Here is a 22,739-nt window from a genome sequence, read left to right on the forward strand (position 1 = left end):
ATGTTGCATCATGGCATGATTAGTACTTGTTGAGTGAGTGCTTGTATGTATTTCTTATACCTTTGCACTCATGGGTTTTTTGATATATTTTTGGACCCATGCTTAGCATGATTATCATATTGGATATCTCCATTATCCCTTGTCCAAAATATGTTCTTTTGATCCTTTGGATGTTTGATTCTCATGACATATCTTTTTGGTGCATTCTATGGATCCTCAACATAGTGTGAATTTCTTCGTTTGTTCGTAACTGGATATGTGCACTTGATTCCACTCACAATATGAGGAATGCACAAATTAAGGAGGAACCCATACTATATTGGTTGTCTAGATTTTTCTTCCATTTTGGCACTTGTTGCCAATGGGGGAGAAGTTTAGAGGGTTTAGGAGAAGTGGGTTGGTTCCTGTCATTCATGCATATATACATTTGTTGTGCTTGCTCGTTGCATCGATGTGTATATAGAGAAAACTCCACCGAGTTCTTTCACATGCATATATTGTGAGGGAGTTTGCTCTATATATTGTGGTTCTACTAGCATCACATTCTTGTGTAATATTTTGATGCTAGTATAATCGGTTTTGACAACATCAACTATCTTTGTGATAGTTGAGGCTATCAAAACCACCTCAAGTATACAATTTATTCTCGGATAGATTGCATACTTGTTTTAAATTCATTATATAAACCCTCTTGTTGAGATTGCCATCAATTACCAAAATGGGGAGATTGAAAGGGCATGTAGCCCCTAAGTGTGGTTTTGGTAATTAAATGACAATCTCTATGGACTAATTTTCTCAATGAGATATATTTGAAGGTTTTGTCCATAGATGGTGCCTCAAGGATATTGGATGGAATCAAGGATGAAGTCCATATATATGAAGATATGTTTGCTGTATGCTTTGGAGTTAAATGACAATTCCTATGGAGCATCAAGTGCATTGAATCTTATATGAAGATATGTTCCATAGTGATGCTTGAAGTGCATTGGGTTGTTTTGTGAAGTCTTCCATCAAAGCATCTGAAGAAGTCCTCATGGTATCCTTCTCTGGATACCCCTTGCACACAGGCTTGTACCATGCGCATGGGGTCGAGTGTCAACTCTCTGGATACCACGTGATCACGAGGCCTAGGTGTTGGCTCTCGAGATCCCATATCCAGTGAGGTTTCAAGTTGGTCTTCGAGTACTTCTATTGAATCCATCAAGATTGATTTTTATGCCTAATCTGATTATGTTCATGGTGGAGTTCATTGGAGGATCTCTAAGACTGACATATTTGGGCTTTTAAGGATCAAGGGCTTGAGAGAATAATCAAAGAGAAGAATTCAAGTTATGGTTTCAAGACAAGATCATGATGAGCTCATGTGTTGGGTTTAGGTTGATCAAGTCTTGAAGCAAGCAACTAGAGTGGAGAATTCATTATGCCTCTCAAGATATTATGATGGAGGACTTTTAAGGATCAAGGGTTTGAGAGAATAATCAAAGAGAAGAATTCAATTTATGATTCAACAAAAGATCATGGCGAGCTCATGTGTTGGGTTTTAGTTGATCAAGTCTTAAAGCAAGCAACTAGAGCGAAGAATTCATTATGCCTCTCAAGAGATTGTGATGGAGTTTTTTAGAAGGGAAAGTGGTGATCAAGATGATATTCATAGTGGAACTTGATATGGTCATGAAAGAGCTTTGGTGATATTGTCTTGAAGCAATGAAGGGAAATTAAGAGTTCATTGTGGTTTTCAAGAAACCAAGATGGAGCTTGGAGTAAAGATGTTGGTTGACCAAGATGAAGCTCGAATATTATATCTAGATGGTCAACTCTCAAAGCGCAAACATTGTACCACGTGGGATCAAGTGATCTAGTGGTATGGTAAGTAATTTTGAATTGTGCTTTGTTACCTAACCCATGTTGTGTGTTTGTTATGTCTATGTGGGTTAGGTGTTTCCCATGGGCTTGCATCAAAAGGAAAGATCTCAAGTAGCCTATGTGTGGATGACATCAAGTAGTGATGGTCATCGAGTTCGAGGAGTCCAAGTACAAGATGAGAAGCCGGAGGTTATATGCTTTGAAGCTTGCGGTCCACATCATGATAATGCTCATGTGAAGATGGACTTAAGTTAAGGCTTCCTCATTGCAATATGAGGAAGCAATTCAAGCATCTTCACCAAGTGGTTGTGGACAAGAAAGGGATTCCAACTTGAGACAAGCATTGGAGTCATCACCAAGCGCAAGTTGAATATGCAAGGCAAAGGTATACCTTAGCTAGGTTTTCCTGGTTTTGCCGGTCTCATGGTGCTTGGAGGGAGACCGGATTATAGGTTTGATAGCCGTACTATCAAGAGGGACTCTCGGGCAAGTAGCTTGATCATGTCGCATGTAGAGAGATCAAACCTTTGCATTACTTGCATCATTATTTCTTGTTGATCTTGGGTGGTTCTCTATGTGAGGACCTTGGACTTTTCCATAGCTTCAAAACAAGCCCAAGATCATCGAATTCGGAGTCTGTATGCCAAAGTTATCACTGTTTTAGTGGGCCGCTGCAGGCTGTTCTGGGTACCCCGTGAATACGGGGTTTTTGACCCTCGTGGGCACGGGGCCCTGTGCACACGGGCTTGTACCATGCGCACGGGACCCCGTGGGCACGGGGTCTAAACCCCCGTGGGCACGGGGTGTCCAGGAAGTGTCCGTTGGAGCCCGAACGGCTAGTTTTGGAAGTTGGCTATAAAAGAGCCCTTCCTCCCCACCGGTTTGGGGGTTGTTTTATTCACATTCTAAACATCATTTTGAGCCTCTTACCACCTCTCCCAAACCCCTATCTCCCCTCTAAGTGAAGGGGGGGTTGTGGATGGATCTTGGAGTCATTTGTTGATTTCCTCCATTGCATCCCCTCTCTTCAATCCCCTACTTTCTTGAGTTGCATCTTGCGAGATTGAGAGAGTGAGTTGAGCATTTGTTGCTTGACCTTGCATTGCATTTGTTGCCTTGGTTTTAGCTCCCCGCATCGATTCGTTCGAGTGAGAGCCCGTGAGTTTATTACTCTTGGAGGCTTCGCCTCCTAGATGGTTTGGTGATACATTGAGAAGATTGTGAAGAGGCCTATGTGGCCAAGGTTCCCCCAAAAGCTTCCTTTTGTGGTGTGCTCCGGGGAAGGGTGTTGAAGTGGCCTAGGTGGTCAAGTTCCTCCGGAAGCTTCCGTGGTTGTGGTGTGCTCCGGAGAAGTTTGTAAAGGTGTGGTGGTCTCCTTCAAGACCAACCCCGAGTAAACCGAGGCTCATCCGTTGGGGGTGACTCGGAAGGGAGAATACGGTGAGTCACTTGGTGACACCACGGAGCTTTGGCTTTGGCACCGCTCTAACGGAGATTAGCACTCTCACGAGTGTGAACTTCGGGATAAATCCGCGTCTCCAACTCACTTGTGGTTATCTCATACCCACACCCTTTACTTTCTGCAATTCATACTTGCTCGTATTGATATATCTTGTGCTAGTTGAATTGCTTAGTAGTTCCTACATTTCCTTATCTTGTGATATAGTTTGTGCTTTCTAGTTTCCTTTAGTGCCTATCTTGTTTAGCATAGGTTGTTGGTGCACTTAGTTGAGCCTAGCATATTTAGGATTTGTGCATGAAAAGTATCCGTTAGTTTAATTCCACATTAGGATAAAGCCAAATCCGTAAAAGTTTTAAAATGCCTATTCACCCCCCCCCCCTCTAGTCGTCATCTAGATCTTTTCACTATTCCTCTCTTTCCTTTTCCTTCCCCTCTTTTCTTTTCCTCCTAGGCTGGCCCATATGGGGGACACACCAGCCCCTTGTGGTTGGTGTGTTTCCCCTCTTGGCCCATAAGGCCCATATCTTTTGCCGGGGGTGCCCGGAACCCCTTCCGGTGACCCGATAAGTACCCGGTACCCCCAGAAACACTTCTGGTGTCCGAATACCATCGTCCTATATATCAATATTTACCTCTATACCATTTCGAGACTCCTTGTCATGTCCGTGATCTCATCAGGGACTCCGAACAACATTTGGTCACCAAATGACATAACTCATATAATACTATATCGTCATCGAACGTTAAGCGTGCGGAACCTACGGGTTCGAGAACTATGTAGACATGACCAAGACACCTCTCCGGTCAATAACCAATAGCGGAACCTGGATGCCCATATTGGCTCCTACATATTCTACGAATATCTTTATCGGTCGAACCGTTATGACAACATACGTAATTCTCTTTGTCTATCGGTATGTTACTTGCCCGAGATTCGATCGTCGGTATCTTCATACCTAGTTCAATCTCGTTGTCGGCAAGTCTCTTTACTCATTCCGTAATACATCACCTCATGACTAACTCCTTAGTCTTTTGCTTGCAAGCTTATAATGTATATTACCGAGAGGGCCCAAAGATACCTCTCCGATACTCGGAGTGACAAATCCTAGTCTTGGTCTATGACAACTCAACAAACACCTTCGGAGATACCCGTAGAGCATCTTTATAATCACACAGTTACGTTGTGACGTTTGATAGCACACAAGGCATTCCTCCGGTTTCCGGGAGTTGCATAATCTCATAATCGAAGGAATATGTATTTGACATGAAGAAAGCAATAGCAATAAAACTCAACGATCATTATGCTAAGCTAACGGATGGGTCTTGTCGATCACATCATTCTCCTAATGATGTGATCCCATTATCAAATGACAACACATGTCTATGGTTAGAAAACTTTAACCATCTTTGATCAACGAGCTGGTCTAGTAGAGGCTTACTAGGGACATGGTATTTGTTTATGTATTCACACATGTATTTAAGTTTCCGAACAATATAATTCTAGCATGAATAATAAACCTTTATCATAAATAAGGAAATATAAAATAACAACTTTATTATTGCCTCCAGGGCATATTTCCTTCATATATATCTTCCTCAATTGTGTGCAGCTTGGTGTTGTAAACTTGTAATTAAATCCGAATGGCATCTATGGCAGGCTTTCCTACTATATATTTGTAACTTTTAGTTGTAAGGGTGTACAAAGGTGTGTGTGTGTGTGTGTGAGAGAGAGAGAGAGATCCGGACGCGGCGGAGCGCAAGCCGGACGGCCGTCTCCTCCTCGGGGCCGCGTGGGATGAGCTTGGGGTCGACGGATCTGGAGGTGAAGGATTCGGATCCGCTGTTCGCCATGCCGGAGACGTCCAGAAGGGGCTAGAGATGAGTTTGGGTGGCAGAGGGAAGGGGAGTGAAATGGTTAGGGTTTGGTTCGGCGAGCGAATGGGAATGATTTTATGTGCGAAATTGCTCCATGCACGACACAAGTGGCCGATCTATGCATGGCACGTAAATCCAGCGGCCGACACCCTTCTCAATCAACGTTTGTCCGGCCAGATTTAATCCATCGTCTGTGCATCGTCCAATTTCATCGTGTGTGTAGCAAGACTCTTTTATGTGGGGTCGGGTGGACTAGCGTGCGCCGGGTCCAACGTGACAGGCGTGGCCGTGCGCGCTCGGGCGCCACCATATTCGGCTCATATTTGAGCTGGATATAGTGGGTGCTGGTCAGCCCAGGCGTTTGAGGGCCATTTGATGGGCCGCCTGGGTTAAAAAATCATGACCGAACACTAACCGGGCGGCCCGCCCGCACGTACGGCGGATTTAAGAGGTCCGGCTGTAGATGTTTTAAGTGTCTCAACCTTGTACATTTATTTTGTTATGGAGGGAGTACATTTCAAAAACAAAATTCTTCGGAAATTCTGGCCGGGAAACTGGCGGTGTTCTCCGGCAACCACAAATTCCACCACATCTGGTAAGTTTTCAATCCGACAGCCAAAAAGCTTAGAAGCGACTAGAATATTCTAGCACGTGCAGCAGCACTATGCAAATTGCAAAGAAAGCAAACCGGCCGGCCAACACACGGACGCAACGCCGCAACTGGATGTCGCGCGTGCCATTGCCACCCTCCACGCGAGAGTGCGAAATACACATATGATATTGGGACGTGGGGGGAGGCGGTCAGCCCAGCCATATTGGGTGGGCTACGTTACGTAGTGGCCGTCGTGGCAGCGACGGCAGTGCCTCTCCACCTTTTACGACTGACTGACTCCGGCCGCCCCGCCACCGCATGCGTGCGTGCGCCCGCCCGCCGACCCGGCCGTCCACCCCATTCTCTTCCATTCCACCCCGCGCGTGATGCGTCATGTGTCACGCCGCAACGCGAGCATGCCCGGCGATCTGCTTGCCGGCCGGCGCGATCGGGCGTGCGGGGTGCAATTGGCTCGAGAACAGGCCAGGCACCGAGCTCTCCATCACTCGCGGCTCGATCGATTCCGATTTCCGAGCCATGTTGCATGTGCATGGGTGCCGATCGCGCCGGTGCGGGTGCACTGTGAGTGGCGCTCCGAGATTGCCTGCGCCTCGGGGTTCCGCTTTACCTTCTCCTCCTTCCTTGGGTAGGATTATGCCTGGCTAGCCCTATCCTGTCTGCGTGATGCGTCCACCCAACGTCGATCGGACGACCATCATGTACAGGCTGATGATCATGTATGTGGGATCGAGTAGCAATTACAGGGTAGCACCGTACTACTTTGCGTGCCAACATGCACCGGCCAGCTCCCTCTCCATCGATCGACCTCCCTTTGCGTATAGGTCATCACGCGCCCACAAGAACACTAATCAAATGACTTTACGACCTTCCTTTTGCTGCAACCCAACATGCGAATTGGGCCGACACTTCTTGGTTGGTTAGGTCTTACATAGCTAGGTGCTTGTTTTCACTCCTAAAAAAATATAGGAAAAGGCCCGCAATAACAAGATAACAAGTGCGAACCAACATATGATTGTATAGTTAGAAAGACAGTGGTATGCCCAGCCCATCAGGGTTCAAGTTCTGGTGCTCGCATTTATCCTGAATTTATTTCAGGATTTTCAGCAATGCGCGTTCAGTGGTAGGAGACGTTCTCGTAGACTATGAGGCTCCTACGGCGACTTCGTAAAATCTCAATATGATATGCCGGCTCAGTCTCTCGAAGGTGCTCATATGATAGGGTGTGCGTGTGCGTGTTCATATGGGTGACCGTATGCACGTATATATGAGCGCTTGTGTCTGGATTGTGTTTTAAAAAATAAGATAGCAAGTGTTTTTCTCGCAAAAAAAAATATAGAAAGTGTTGTAAATACAGTTACTATTAGTTTGCTTTTGAGGGGGCATACTAGCTTGTTAAGTCGTCTAGAGTCGTCGCACGCCTTTCTCTCGCTCTGTTATGTGGGTGGCGTTATCAGGACACAAAGTTATTAGGCATGCGTTGCGAGGCCCCGGATTGCTTTTGTTTAATTCTTGCCGCACATTCGGTGATACCTTTATTGTGCCTTTTGCTAGGCCATGTAGTATCTATTATTGTACCTTGAGTCCTTGATAATGTTTGAGATCCACAGTGCTCCCTTTGTCAATTTGGGTTTTATAAGTTGTGGCCGTGCGGGAAGGGGTCTGTGGACGGGGAGCTAACGGAAAACAAAGTTTGTCATCAGCAAGTAGTCTATGAATACATTGTTGACAGAGATGCGCGGAACTATGCTAGATCCTGCGGAAAATGTGCCACCGAGCTTGATCATGGTTCTGATGATTCCAGAGCTTAAAGAAGGGTCTAATCCTTTTTTCTGAGGAAATTTTCAATCCATTCATTATTCCATGGCAGTACAAAGAACATAAATAACAGAAATTATGGTCATGTCCATAGACCATCTTTCAAGGCCACAACACGGAATTATAGATTTCATAAAGCCATAAGGGTACTTGTTCACAGACTTCACAAAAATATTTTTCGTTAGAAAAGTCTAGATGGAATTCCGAGCCGATTCATGTGCTAGTAGAAAAAATTGATGAGGTATATCCAAAAATAAATAAATTAAGAAACACATTACAGACGTGATGCTCGCAAACACATACATACACTCATGCCTATGAATACACGGCGCCACTTCTCTTCATCTGTGGCGGTTGCTGTTCTGGTGTGCTGATCCTTAGCATGACGACTCTCGAGTGTCTACTACAACAAATTTTCTTGGCTTCGGTGAGAGGGGTGCAATGACGGCGGTGCGCCTTCTTCTTGCCCGGTGGTCTACGAACCTGTATATAATTTTTCTTGTGTCCTTGTACTGCCATTGCGAATGTTGAATAATGGAAGTTTCTCTAAAAAAAGTTATTATAGAGTTTATTTTCTTGAAAAATATTACATACACTAAGTTGACAAGAAAGAAGTAATATATGGTAACAAAAGTTACAGAACATTCTGCTGTATATTCTGGTAACTGTCACGCAAATCATCTCATACTGTTACATTTTCATCTTTCTATATACAATATATAGGTAATTTATACTACACACGACCATGCTTTAACTAAGTTTTTTGTCTGGCCTAATATATTTTCTCTGGTTTTAATTACTTCCTCATCTATAAGGGGCGTGCGACGGCTTGACGTCGCTCATCAGTAACACTTCAAGCTGCTAGCTTCATCCACGTTCCTGGGCACGCCCTCTATGAGGCACGCCACCGGCGGCACAATGGGCGTGGTGGTGTTGCCGTAGACGTTCCAGCAGAAGGGGCTGTCGACGGTGTCGCCGGAGGCGGGCAGCAGCTCGACGCCGGAGAGGGTGATGTTGGTGCAGGGCACGGCGTCGCTGCAGCCGAAGTGGATGGGCGGGCCGCGCACGTCGTAGGTGCCCCGGATGCCGGCGTAGGTGATGTCGGAGACGAAGACGGCGGTGGTGGCGTTCTCGCAGCTCTTGGTGAGGCAGTAGTACTGGTCGATGATGATGGGGTTGCGCACGGCGTCCATGCGCACGTTCTCGAAGGTCACCGCCGACACCGACCCGGAGCCGCCCTGCCACGTCTTGATCCTCACGCCGTTGTCCGAGTGCCGGATCACCGCGTTCCGCACCGTGATGTTGGCCACGCACGCCCGCGACCCCTGCTTTCCCAGGCTCCCGATGCTGCAACGAGAGCGAGCACCCAATGTCAGCCAATGCCACCGGAGTGGAGTATATATAACATCCGAAGAAAAGCTACGACGAGGAATGAAGTGGATGCGAACCTGATGCCGTGGCCGGGGCCGCAGGTGACGTTCTCGATGTGGACGTTGAGGGTGCCGGCGCCGATGGAGACACAGTCGTCGCCGTTGGAGACGACGGTGTTGGTGATGAGCACGTCCTGGGTGTTCTCGACGTGGATGCCGTCGGTGTTGGGGCTCAGCGCCGGGGAGCTAATGGAGAGGCTGTCGACGTGCACGCCGCGGCAGCTGTCGAACCGGAAGTGGAACTCCGGGCTGTCCTGCACTCTGAGCCCTTGCACCGTCACGTTGTTGCTCATGAAAAACCTAAGCGCCTGCACAGGAGATCAACGTCCGGCGTTTAGCACTTACTGGCCATTAAAAATACTGTTAAAGGCCTGAAGCAGCAGTACGTGGCTGGGTTAGGCCACTCACCACCGGGCTGTCACAAGGTCCGTGGGTGCTTCCTCCCTTGTGAGGCTTGCAGGGGAGATCCCACCACTTCTGGCCCTTGCCGTCGATGAGCCCGGAGCCGCGCAGCGCCATGCCGTCGGCCTTGTAGAACACCAGCCAGTTGCGCTTGCTGTTGGCCGGCCACGTGGTGGGCTCGCTGGGCGCCACGATCGTGCCGTCGATCTGCAGCGTGACGCTGCCCTGGCACGGCCCGGTGAAGGTGGTGGTGTGCACCAGGAACGAGTGCCCGGCGGCCGCGAGGACGACGCCCTCCCCGTCGTCCTGGCACGCCGTGTCCCACGCGGTCTTGATCGCGTCCGTGTCGTCCGTCACGCCGTCCCCGACCGCGCCGAAGTCCTTGATGACGTCGTACACGTTGTCGCCATCGTCGGACGGGGCCGGCGCGGGCGCGCCCGGCATTGGAGGGGCTGACGGTGGCGTCCTGGCCGGCGGTGGTGCAGACGGAGACCCATGCTTAGGTGAAGGTGCCCTCCTCGGTCCCGCAGGCCCGGGTGCGTGGGACGGCGGCCGCACGGAGTGGCGCTTGGTGTGGTGGTGGTGGCGGCTGTGGACGCCGTCGCAGAGGAAGCTCGCGGCGACCACGAGCGCGAGGAGCAGCGCAATGGCGGTCCGGGCCTCCATTAGAGCAAAGCGTTGCAAGCTGATGAACTTGCTCGCGTTGGTTAGATTCAGCTCAAGGATGGAGTAATCTCGGATCACTGGGCCTGCTTATATATGGACGCCCAGAGGAAGGCCGAGGCGCGATCGAGCGCTGTCCCGGGAATCTAGCCACTAGCTAGCTAGCTTGGACGCTGTGCTATACTGGAGTAGATGAGCAGAGGAGCTGGACAGTTAGTGGCAGTTGGGTTTGAGAGAGTGAGGAGCGCGCGTACATGGATTTATAGGCTGGCATGGATGTACTACAGTGTCAAGAAGCGTGGTGGTGGACTGGTGGTGGTGCGCGCATGGGCGGCAGGGCGTGCACGCGCGCGCCGAAGGAGGGGGGGTTCGTGGTTGGACTTGCGCTCGCTACCATGCACGATCGATGATCTGCAAACCGATTTCCATTTGTGTACTGCTGAGTGCAACGACTATGCTTTCGGTGGTGTTGTGTGTTGAATAATTGTAGCTTTTGGTTTCTATTAATGGAAATCGAGAGAGGATCACCCTATCTTTGAATGGAAAAGAAGCAAAATTTTGAGTGCAACTATATGTGGCCGGGCAACTCTTGGTCGTGCTGGATTCCTCTGCCGTGCTGTGTGTCGTTGGGCCAGTGACATGTGAACCAGTTTTCCTATGGGTCGACATGTCAATGGAAGAACGACAGGGTGCCGAATGTCAGAGGATCCTCCTCCTGGTCATCTCCAGCATTCACTGGGCGCCTCCTTTCTCCCACTTTTCGGCGATCAACCTTGATGAGACCGGCCAGACGTACGTGCACGCAGACAGCCGTGGTACCGTTGCCCTACCGGCCTAGCTGGTTTGCTTTCCAGCCGAACCAACCCAGCTTCTGCAGCTTCTTCCTCTATTTTGCCCCCCTAGCAATTGCTATCTACTCTTATCTACGACAACTGAGATACGACCAGCCTAGCTAGCATGCATGTAGCTTGCCTCCAGCTCCCATGCTGGATGGATGGACCGATCTCCTTTTGCACATAGGTCGCGCATGCGCCCACAAGAACACTAGCTTTACGACCTTTTTCGCTGCAAACGAACATGCGAATCGAGCCGGTATTCCTCGGTTGGTTAGGCCTGGGCTGAGGTGCTTGTTTCTTTCCGATCTCAGCACATCGTGCATGCATGTATTTTTTTGACCATGGCTGAATTTTTACTGACTTCAAATGAAAGATTGAGAGGACATAAACACGATGAGCATACATCTAGCCTTTGCACAATTAAGATGAACATGGCTAATAAGCATGTGCACAGAAAAATAAAAATAAAAAATCAAAACATTGAGACAACGACAATCGACACCAACCATCTCCTGACAACATATCGACGAGGAAGATTCTTCATCAACAATGCCTTCGGGAAGAAAACGGCTCTATGCCGCCATTCTAGCTGAACATTGAGTCCGAGCAATGCCTTCAACAAGATAATGACCAAAAACACTCAGTTACAAGTATGATCAACTAGCGTCTGGCCTAGGGATTTCATCCTGCAACTCGATGGATACTTGGGAAGCACCACCGAATGAATTCATCATGTGTTGTCGCTAGTACTTAACCACAATCCCAAACGCTACATGCGTGCACGGTCTTGTATGAGATGCCACAGAAGTGATGACCATTCTCGCACATTACTTACGTGTGCCACCTCATACGGAATTCTCTCTACGGACTCACCCCTCGACTAACCTCAGTAACATCCAGTCCCGGGCATTTGAGGCGGGTTTGGAGCGTCCGGCTGTAGATGCTCTTAGGCCTGAGGTGCTTGTTTATTTCCGATCTCAGCACATCATGCATGTATTTTCATTTTTGACCAAGGGTGAATTTTACCGACTTAAAATGAAATATCGAGAGGATAAAAGCACAGTGAACATACACCTGGCCTTTACATGAACACACACAAAATCTGAAAATGTCAAAGAAAAAACTACCAGCGAGCTACAACAATGACTATCGATACCAACCATCTCCTAACAACATATGGACAAGGAGGAAGATTCTTCATCAATAACACTTACAGAAAGGAAACATCGCTCTACCACCATTGTCGCCGGATTCAGCCGGCAAATGACAGATTTTGAGTTTTCACTCAGAAGATTGAGTTCGAGCAATGCCGCCAATAAGCTAAAGACCCCGAAGTTACAAGTATGATCAACCAGGGTCTGGGGTTTCACGCTGCGACTCAAAGATTTGGTACTCGGAAAGCATCACCAAATCAAAGTCATCAAATGTTGCCACTATCACTTACCACAATCCCAACAGCTATATGCATGTACGGTACTTACGGGCCATGCTCGCACAATACTTACGGCCCACCTCCTACGGAATTCCCGGTACGTACCGACTCCCCCAAGACACCCCCAGTCCCCACCCCCCACCCCCCAAGAAACCGGGGCTTTGCTACACCTACGTGCAACACCTACGTAAACCTACGTGATGGCTGATTTGGTGTGGTTTAATTAGAACAGAAAACGGCCCGGGCTCCACCCACGAGAATCAGGGGGCGGAAGAGAATTAGATTATAGAAAGTTACGTAAGAGTACGTAACATTGTTACGTAGGTGTAGGATTACTGAAGAAACCGAGTCTCATTGTGGCCCCCCTGGGGCTCCAACCAGATGTTGTCGCCTCAATTTTTAAAAAAAATAAAGGGCTTTTTATTAACTCATAACGTAGGTTGCCACCTCATTCTGTAAGTCTAATTCCGTAAGATCCGTAGCTGTAGCAAAACTCAGGTTCTCCTCGCTTTGCTAGATGTAGCAACGAGAATACAAGAAGGGATGCATGCGTGATGCGATTCAGTCAAGCTAGTAGATCATGCAGCTGTGTGCTGTCGCTTTGGTTGATGTTGCCGTTCCTCCACGTTCCCAGGTGCAGTGGTCATCCATGTCGTCCCGGATCATGCATTGCTTTCAAGGACATCCACTGGATCGACCGGCCTGCCCCGCCCAAATCTCTTCCTCCTTCCTCCGGTTACTACATGCAGCACAAGCTAGTGCATGCAGCCTAGTTTAATCTGAGGTCGAGGAGGAGGAATGGTCCACTCCACTCCTCATCACCTTTCCATCCCTTTGTGGTCATAGATTGCTGCGAGGCGCCGTGAGTGCATGTATGATTCTTCCATAGATCGATGGTGATAAGGCCACCACTAGAGGGCCCGACAGGGAGTGTCGATCGTAGTATTCTTAGAAGGCTAGCTAGTAGATATAGATGGGTAGCCAGGTAGGTGGCCATGGCGCTTTTGGGAGTGGATTAACCGGAGAGACGGTGCCGATCGATCGGGGTTCTGTTCATGCAACTGGATTATTGGAGCACGTACACCGGCCGGTTAAAGCGCCTCACTCACGTTGCGGCTGGCCGGAGGAGAGAGCATAATGGGGTGGTGGTAATTTGATGGTGGCCACAAGATTTTGGTGGTGCTGAGGTGGTCCATTAATTTGGCCGAGTAACGCTACTGTTTTCGTCATTACACGTCTTGGCGGGGTGCGCTCAAGGTTTGGAGGCCGCATATAGAGCGTGGAGCACAACATTTTGCATAGTTCCTTCCAGCGTATCATCGTAGTAAAATACTAGGCGCACGTTCGTGCCGTAGACTTGCGGCGCAACGCGCTGCGGGCGAAAAGGGAGGAGTAGCTTTTGAGAGATTTTACGGTACATCATATTACCTAAAACAGTGGGTAGTATATAATGGATCCAATGATCGGTATTAATTCCTTAAATTTTTGCTATAGGTCTTTTCGGTAATTAACTATTAGTGTGGATTTTTTTTCTTTTAAAATTTTATAATAACGATTAATAATGTAATTAATAACAACGCGATGCCATTGCCATCTCGACGATGCAGCCATCTCTGTTCGTCTGGCATTCCTCACTTGACGGCTCGATGATGCCGCCCGGCGGCCGTCTCCTCGGTTGCACAAGGCCGACCGCTCTGCGTTGAACGACCTCTGGTCGCTGCTTCGAGATCTTCCTCCCATGCATCCCAGCAACGACGCAGCCGCCTTGTCCCGCACGGCGGCCCTCTCCCCGTCTGTGTTAGAAGGTAGAGAGAGGGATTGGTGGAATAGTTCGTTGTATTGCTTGAGCCTCGTGGGCATATATATAGGAGTACATGATCTATTTGGAGTACAAGGCAAGCCAGAATATTTCCTAGTCTAACCTATGTTTCCTAATACAATCACGTTACTCAACATCCCCCCGCAGTCACAACGGTAGCGACGCAGACGGTGAGACTAGAGAAGAATCCGAAGGCAAGCCGGCGGACACCCCCCACAGTCGTAACGGTCGACGCATCACGGAGTCGTGGCTGGAGTGAAAACCGACGAGGTTGCTCAAGCAAGGCGGTAGCCCTTTGTGCCGTTTGTCGATGTAGCCGAGAGCCGAGGATGGTGTAGCCGTGGTCGAGGTAGCCGCGCGAAGAATGTCGTGGTCGATGTCGAGTTGGGGAGCCGGTGTCAAGGATGTCGTCGTGGAGCCGCGGGCGCAAGAGGGCGCCGAGTTAGCATGGGCGCAGTGGTGTCGAAGTAGTGGTGCGCTGGGAAGAAGACGTTGTTGACGACGCGTTGCGACGGGTTTGCCAAGCCCGGGGACGCATCGTAGACGAAGGCACACACCGGTGTTGCCAGCACCGGGCATGCGTAGACGGACGAAGACGAAGTTGACGAAGCGCCACACCAGGCTTGCCAGGCCCGGGGAAACATCGTGGACGAAGGCACGCATCGGTGTTGCCAGCACCGGGCATGCATAGACGAGGACCTGCACAAGTTGTACGCCATGTCGGAGGAGTCGGAGAGGCCAGCAGAGAAGGACTCGACGACGGTTGCGGCGTCAATCAGCGCGGAGCCGATGTCGTCTGCGGTTGTTGGAGTAGACGAAGTGGTCGGGGTAGATGACGGCGACGCTGGCGATGGGCCAGTGCTGGACGAAGACGAAGGAGGTGGACGTGCGGCGGCGGCTACGTGCGTAGCGGCGGCGGCCAAAGAAGAGCGGCGGCGGCGGCCTGACGGTGGCGGCGGCGGCTAGGTTAGGAGCGCGGCGGCGGTGCTCGAAGTAGGCGAAGAACCCGACAGCATGACGAAGACCGGCGCGGACAGTGGCGTTCCCGCGCCAAGGGAGGTGGCGCGACGCATACCACGGGAAGTCAACGCGCGTGGACGACGAAGTGGACCGTGGGCGGCCGTGCTACGGCCCGAAGGGGCGACGCAGCGGCGACGGTCAGGTCGGGGTGACGGCGGGAAGACCTTGGGGCGGCGGCAGGGACCGCGGGCCGCGGCGCGATAGCCCGAAGGGGCGGCGCAGTGGAGGAGCGCGGGTCGGTGTAACCGCGGGGACGGCCTCTGGACGGCGACGTGGACCGCGTGCCACGCTCGCTACGGCCCGACGGGGCGACGTAGTGGCGGCGCGAGGGTCGGTGCCGCCACGGGGACGACCTAGAGCGGACGGCCTCTGGGCAGCGATGGACCTCGGGCCGCGGTACTACGGCCCGAAGGGGCGACACAGCGGTGACGCCGGTCAGTGCAACTGGGAGAAGAACCACGGGGCGGCGGCGCTGCGGCCCAACGGGGCGACGCAGCGGCAGCCCATTGCTCGATCGGTAGAGGGGCGCGCTGAAAGATCATGGATGTCGCCTAGAGGGGGGTGGATAGGCGCTTTAAAATAATTACGGTTTAGGCTTGAACAAATGCGGAATAAACCTAGCGGTTAATTTGACAAGCATAAAACCTACAACAATTAGGCTCACCTATGTGCACCAACAACTTATGCTAAGCAAGATAAACAACTAAGTGATAGCAAGATATATGACAAGAAACAATATGGCTATCACAAAGTAAAGTGCATAAATAAAGGGCTCGGGTAAGAGATAATCGAGGCACGTGGAGACGACGATGTATCCCGAAGTTCACACCCTTGCGGATGCTAATCTCCGTTTGGAGCGGTGTGGAGGCACAATGCTCCCCAAGAAGCCACTAGCGCCACCGTAATCTCCTCACGCCCTCGCACAATGCAAGATGTCGTGATTCCTCTAAGGGACCCCTGAGGGCGGTCACCGAACCCGTACAATGGTAACCCTTGGGGCGGTCACCGAACCCATACACTTTGACAACCCTTGGGGGCGGTCACCGGTACCCGTTAAATTGCTCGGGGCGACCTCCACAACCTAATTGGAGACCCCGATACTTGCCCGGAGTTTTACACCATAATGATTGAGCTCCGAACACCACCAACCGTCTAGGGCGCCAAGGCACCCAAGAGGAATAAGCTCTAGGGTGCCCAAACACCCAAGAGTAATAAGCTTCTCAAACTTCACTACCACGTATCACCATGGAGAACTCAAACCGATACACCAAATGCAATGGCAAAGGCACACGTAGTGCCCAAGTCATTCTCTCTCAAATCCCACCGAAGCAACTAACGCTAGGGAGAAAAATGAGAGGAAGAACAAAAAGGAGAACACCAAGAACTCCAAGATCTAGATCCAAGGGGTTCCCCTCACACAGAGGAGAAAGTGATTGGTGGAAATGTGGATCTAGATCTCCTCTCTCTTTTCCCTCAAAATCTAGCAAGAAACTATGGAGGGATTGAGAGTTAGCAAGCTCGAAGAAGGTCAACAATGGGGGAAGAACGCGAGCTTAAAGTATAAGGTTCATTGGGGAAGAAGACCCCCTTTTATAGGAGGGGGAAAATCCAACCGTTATGTGCTCAGCCCGCACACGAGCGATACTACCGCTCAGGCGGAAGAAATAGGGAAAAGGAGCAACAAAACATGAACCTTGGGGCGGTAGTACCGCATATAAGCGGTACTACCGCTCACCCCAGCGGTACTACCGCTGGAGGAGCAGAACACAGGACCAAAAGAGGCAGGCAGAATATAGTATGGCGGCAGTGAAGCAGAAACGGTACTACCGCCCGACCGGAGCGGTACTACCGTGCCTTACTGCCGTGCAACTACTGCTAAACCCGACACGAAAAGAGCAGGACCCAAAATCGAGGCGGTAGAAGAGCGGCACTGCAGCGGTACTACGGCTGAGAGCTCCAAGCGGTACTACCACTTGGGCTCGCGGTACTACCGCTGGGACCAGACAAAAACCACACTCAAGAAAACAAGAACTGCCATAACTTCTGCATATGAGCTCTGAATTGAGCAAACTCAAACTTGTTGGAAACAAGACGACGAGTAGCATCAAACTCGAGCTTGTTATAGTAAGAAGAGGCAGGGGAGGTATGCCTAACAAATGGAGGAGTGAGACCTCCAACAGAGAAGAACGAGCATAACCTCCAACATCGAAAACATCATAGAAGATGCATGTGAACTCCGTTTTCGATGAACTCGAGCTTGTCATCAAGATGACCATAATCTCTAAGACTCACAAAGAGAACCAAACAAGAACCAATAAAGATGATGCAAGGATGCAATGGTTTGAGCTCTCAACGAACGATACGATCAAACTACTCATCGAGAGCCCCCCCCCTTGATAGTACGGCAATCAATCCTATAACCCGGTCTCCCAACTACCATCATGAGACCGGTAAAATAGAAAACCTATCAAGGGCAAACCTTTGCCTTGCACATGGTCCACTTGAGCTAGATGATGACGATCTTGACTCCCTCAAGTTGGACCACCTTTCTTGATTGTGTTGACTCGATGAAGACTAGTTGATTGCTCCCCCATACTCCACTATGGGTGAGCCACTCTTCCACACATCTTCACAAGTCCATTGTCACCACAAAGGACGGCAAGCTTCAAGCATTTGATCTCTTTGTGATGCTCCACTTGAACTTGCACACCGCAACCTTTCTTGATTGTGTTGACTCGATGAAGACTAGTTGATTGCTCCCCCATACTCCACTATGGGTGAGACACTCTTCCGCACATCTTCACAAGTCTATTGTCACCACAAAGGACGGCAAGCTTCAAGCATTTGATCTCTTCGTGATGCTCCACTTGAACTTGCACACCGCAACCTAACCCCACAAAGAACCCTCACGAAGACCATGGGTTAGTACACAAAGCGTAATTGATAATTCTTACCATACCATGGGATCACTTGATCCCTCTCGGTACATCTTCTACGCTTTGTGGGTTGATCAACTTGATTCACTCTTTGACTTAGTCTTGATCAACCTCTCACAAGACCAATCTTTAGGTAATTCCTTGAATAGCACCTTGGTCGACACAAACTTTCCTTGAAACCAACACGTGTACTCCAAAAAAAGCCTATGGACAAAACCTTCAAATATAACTCAAGGCAACCATTAGTCAATAGAGATTGTCATCAATTACCAAAACCAAACATGGGGGCACCGCATGTTCTTTCACGCGCTGAACTCGGGACGATCTTCACGGGGCCTGCAGAGGCGTCCGCAACCGACGGGACAGGTCGGTCGCACGGCCTAGATGAGGCGGATCGCGGCGGCGGGCGGGTGATCACTCCGATTGCGCGCGAGGTCGGGGACGCCGTTCGGTGGAGGCGCGGTGGCAGCGGAGTCCGGGATGAAGCCGGCGGCGGCGGGCGGTAGGGCGGCTATGATTGGCCGCCACATGGCGCGAGGCCATCGGGTCGGGGTGATGCAGGAGTCCCGGTCGGAGCAGGGCGGTGACGGCCGGCGTAGATCGACGGGCGGGCCGTCGCGCGAACGGCGGCGGTGAAGGGCCGCCGCATGACGCGAGGCCGCCGGGTCGGGGCGACCGGCGGGCCGACGCAAGGATGCCGCGCGAGGCCGCCGGGTCAGGGCGACCGACGGGCAGACACGCGGACGACGCGTGAGGCCGCTGGGTCGGTCAAGAAGCCGGCTGATCACGCCGGTGTTGGAGTAGAGGCCCACGGGGTCGACGGCGGCGGTGGGCGACGCAAACCGGATCACATAGACTGGAAAACCAAAAAGGAGACGCCGATCAAAGCGACCGGTGAGAGAGAGAAAACCCGGATCAAAGGATCGGGAAAAAAAGACTCCCTAGGGCAGCCGACCAACACGGCCGGCGGACGAACCCTAGGTACGGGCGGCGCGGCCCCCGGTGGCGATCATGGAGGCCGACCGCCCCGGGGGCGGCGCGCGGGTGCGGAAGCGGCGGCTGCTAGGGTTTAGGATCGACTTGCGATAAATACCATGTTAGAAGATAGAGAGAGGGATTGGTGAAACAATTCGTTGTATTGCTTGAGCCTCGTGGGTATATATATAGGAGTACATTATCTATTTAGAGTACATGGCAAGCTAGGATATTTCGTAGTCTAACCTATATTTCCTAATACAATCACGTTACTCAACAGTCTGCACGCACTTCGGTAGGTGGTCTGAAATCGCTTCTCCTCTGGCCCTCTCTTCATCGCGCACGTACGTCAGCCGGCTTCCACTAATCTAAACACACCGCATGCACGCGGAGCAGCAGCAGCAGCACACGCCTGCAGATGGCGGAGGAAAGGACTGAGGGGGAATGGGGGATGTAGTGAAGGAGAGGGTAGAGAGGGAAGGCGAAGGTCGTTGCCTCGGCACCGGTACGGGCCGCGAGGTGGCCTCTGTGTGGTCGTGGGAGGCTCAGGCCGGTGAACATGTCTTGTGGCAGCGCTTGAATCAGGGTCCGTGACGTCGGACGAAATGGGCGCCGTTGCGGCGTCTGTGCGCTCTGGGATGGGAGCGACGACGCCGGATGAGCTGGGCGTGGGCGATGGCACATCCGCACAGGGTGGGCTGAAAATGGCCGGCTGCATATCACAAACTATACAGTACATACGGAGGTGCGGTAGCCGCTGGCAATGGCGGGAGCAGGATCGATGGACCAAAGGAACGACTATGCCCTTCACTTTTTTTTTAAAGAAACATAGAAACTTTATTCATTTGCGATAACAAGTACATTGTTTATGAGGAGGGATACAATTTCACTCAAGGGCTCCTCAAACCAGTTCAATGATGAAGAAAATCTAGCTAACTTAACAAGTTCATGTGCGATCCTATTTGCTTCTCTATTACAATGCTCAATTTTAGTAATAGGAAAGTCACATGCTAAAAAATAACAATCGTCAAAACTGCCGCCGCTGTACTAGATGACCATCCTCATTGTTCATGGTTTCGATAACCTCCATGTTATCTGAGTTAATAACTAAGCGGTTGTAGCCCGCCCTTTGAGCAATAGATAGACCATATCTAAGCGCCATAGCATCAGCCGTCAAAACGTCCGTGCATCAATCAATTCTTCAATTCCCCCTGCAACGAATTTTCCTTTATCATCTCTCAAAACAGCACCAGCCGTGCCCCTAAGCCGGTCATGATCAAAAGAGGCATCCACATTAAGTTTTACAAACCCCCTTGGAGGTTGGACCCAACCTCCTCTTTTCATCGTAGCCTTTGGTGATATAGCCAAAACATAGTTTAACATAATTGCACGAATTCCCATGAAGATCTGGTTAGCGTCTTGGGTTTTCTCCTTATGGACCAGTTTTCGCCTCTCCCACCATAAATACCAAGTTGAAATTGCAATTAATTCACGGACATTCGGAATACCCAAGATCATAAGCTCCCGTTCAGACATAGAAAGCAAAATTTCAAGCACCGCCTCACTAGCATAATCAACTTCGCACGCTCTTTTAATGACCTGATCTAGACCCAATTTTTTCCAAACCTCCTTTGCTTTCTGACACTGAAATAATATATGCTTTGTATCCTCTGATCCAAAGGAACATGGCGGACAATTGGGGGTAACCTTTATATGTCTATTCGCCAAATTAACTCTACACGGGAAGGTGCCATGCAGTGCGCGCCAAATGAAAATTTTAAGCTTCGATGGACAAGATAATTTCCAAATCTCACTCCAAATAGGATTGATAGTCATGTGTCCCATATCATCGGTTCTCCTTAATTTCCCCCCGTGTTGGTGTTCCCATTGCACTGCATAGACTGATCGAACAGAAAAAGTTCCATTCTTTGAATAGCTCCAAGCGACAAAATCCGACATATCATGTTGTGACAAAGGAATTGCAAGGACCCTTTGTGCATCAACTGGCGAGAACATTCGTGTGACCAAATTTTCGTCCCAATTACTAGTAGCGGGATCAATTAAATCAGATACCCTTGAGATCAAATTACTCCCTCCCGGTGTGATTACTTTTCTATTTGCACAATTAGGAATCCAAGCATCTTCCCAAATATCAATGTTGTGACCATTTCCAACACGCCAAATATAACCAAGATTTAGACAATTAACCCCTGTCATAATACTTTGCCAAGTAAAAGAAGAGCCTTTTTTAGCTTTGTATTCAATAAATCACCTGACTATGCCCTCCACTTGATTTGGAGGGAAATCTGCCCTGCGGGATGGATTAACAGCAAACTACCCAAAAGGCCCCTAATTGCTCAATATACTACTTGAAACTTGGTGTAGTATTGCCTCATCTGAACCGTCAAACCATAGAAATTAACGGCCCCAATTTAATTGATGTACCGTAAAAGGTCTCTAGCTTTTGGTTTTTAAAAAAGGGAGTAGATGGATCGAACGCATATAGAGGCTGGAGCACAACATTTGCATAGCTCCAGCGTATCACCGTAGAAGAATACTAGGCGCACGTTGGCGCCGTAGACTTGCTGCGGGCCGGGAAGGGAGGAGTAGCTCTTGGTTTAAACAAAAAGGAGGACATGGATCGAACTCAGTCTTTTCCTTTCTTTGATGATCTTCGACACATCTATTTGAATTCTCTGCGGGTGAAGGATTTCTCGTGTGGAGAAAAACCTCTTGAGCGCTATCTGATCGTCGTGACGTCAGCATACAAAAGGCATTTTTTAGGCATGGGTGATTTTGATGTAGCAGTAGGAAGTAGTCCTCATTTTAGCTTTGTCATAAATTCAAGTTTGTAAATTTTGACCAAGTTTATAGAAAAAACATTAACATCTACAACAATCAATACCAGAAGATTCATCAATGAATATTTTTTCACATCATATATCCTTGTTATTGAAATGTACATATTATTTTCTATAAACTTGGTCAAATCTTATAAAGTTTGATGTTGGACAAAGCTAATATGCAGAATAGATAAAAATAGAGGTAGAAACTATTTTGTTTCTTTATATCAATAGTTGTTCTTTAAATACCAGGCATTTACTGAAACGCGAGGGGTACTGGTGACCCGAAAGGAAAGGGACTTGTTTGTGAATCGGTGCATGATTTAAAACTAAACTTTGTTGTTATATAGGAGGCAAAAAATACATGTGCACATATTTGGTGCTTCTCTCCTACTAAAGGATTATCTTTTGTGTGTGTGTGGGGGGGGGGGGGTTATAATAGAGATAAAGTGATGTTATTATTAATAGAACTTGTTCTTGTCCTTAAGCGTGATGACTCTTTTTATTATAGGTGGGGACTTTAATATTATTTGGAAGTGTACTGAACTTTATAGAGCTACAATAATTGTTAGATCGGCTCAGATTCTTAATGCTATTATCCGGTATAAGTAGTTAAAAAAACTTGATTTAGCTGGGAGAAGTTTTATTCGGTCCAACAATCATAAGGATCATCTCGCAAAAAAAACAATCATAAGGATCCTGTTTTTGAAGCACCAATACACAATGGGAGGGTTGGTTTCCCTTTGTCTTCTCCA

At 49.3% G+C, this 22,739-nt stretch overlaps 1 protein-coding gene across 1 annotated transcript; it reads right to left on the reverse strand.

Moving 5' to 3' along the window:
• Positions 1–8,294: 8,294 nt before the first annotated feature.
• Positions 8,295–10,365, reverse strand: LOC125522676 (polygalacturonase At1g48100-like). Its single transcript, XM_048687720.1, has 3 exons — positions 9,467–10,365; positions 9,077–9,366; positions 8,295–8,975 (listed from the first exon to the last, which is right to left on the reverse strand). Exons 1-3 carry the CDS (start codon positions 10,124–10,126, stop codon positions 8,471–8,473), a joined length of 1,455 nt encoding a protein of 484 aa, XP_048543677.1. The 5' UTR covers positions 10,127–10,365; the 3' UTR covers positions 8,295–8,470.
• Positions 10,366–22,739: the final 12,374 nt, after the last annotated feature.

The sequence above is a fragment of the Triticum urartu genome, chromosome 1 (genome assembly GCF_003073215.2).
Source record: "Triticum urartu cultivar G1812 chromosome 1, Tu2.1, whole genome shotgun sequence".
In the NCBI taxonomy this organism is placed as follows: domain Eukaryota; kingdom Viridiplantae; phylum Streptophyta; class Magnoliopsida; order Poales; family Poaceae; genus Triticum; species Triticum urartu.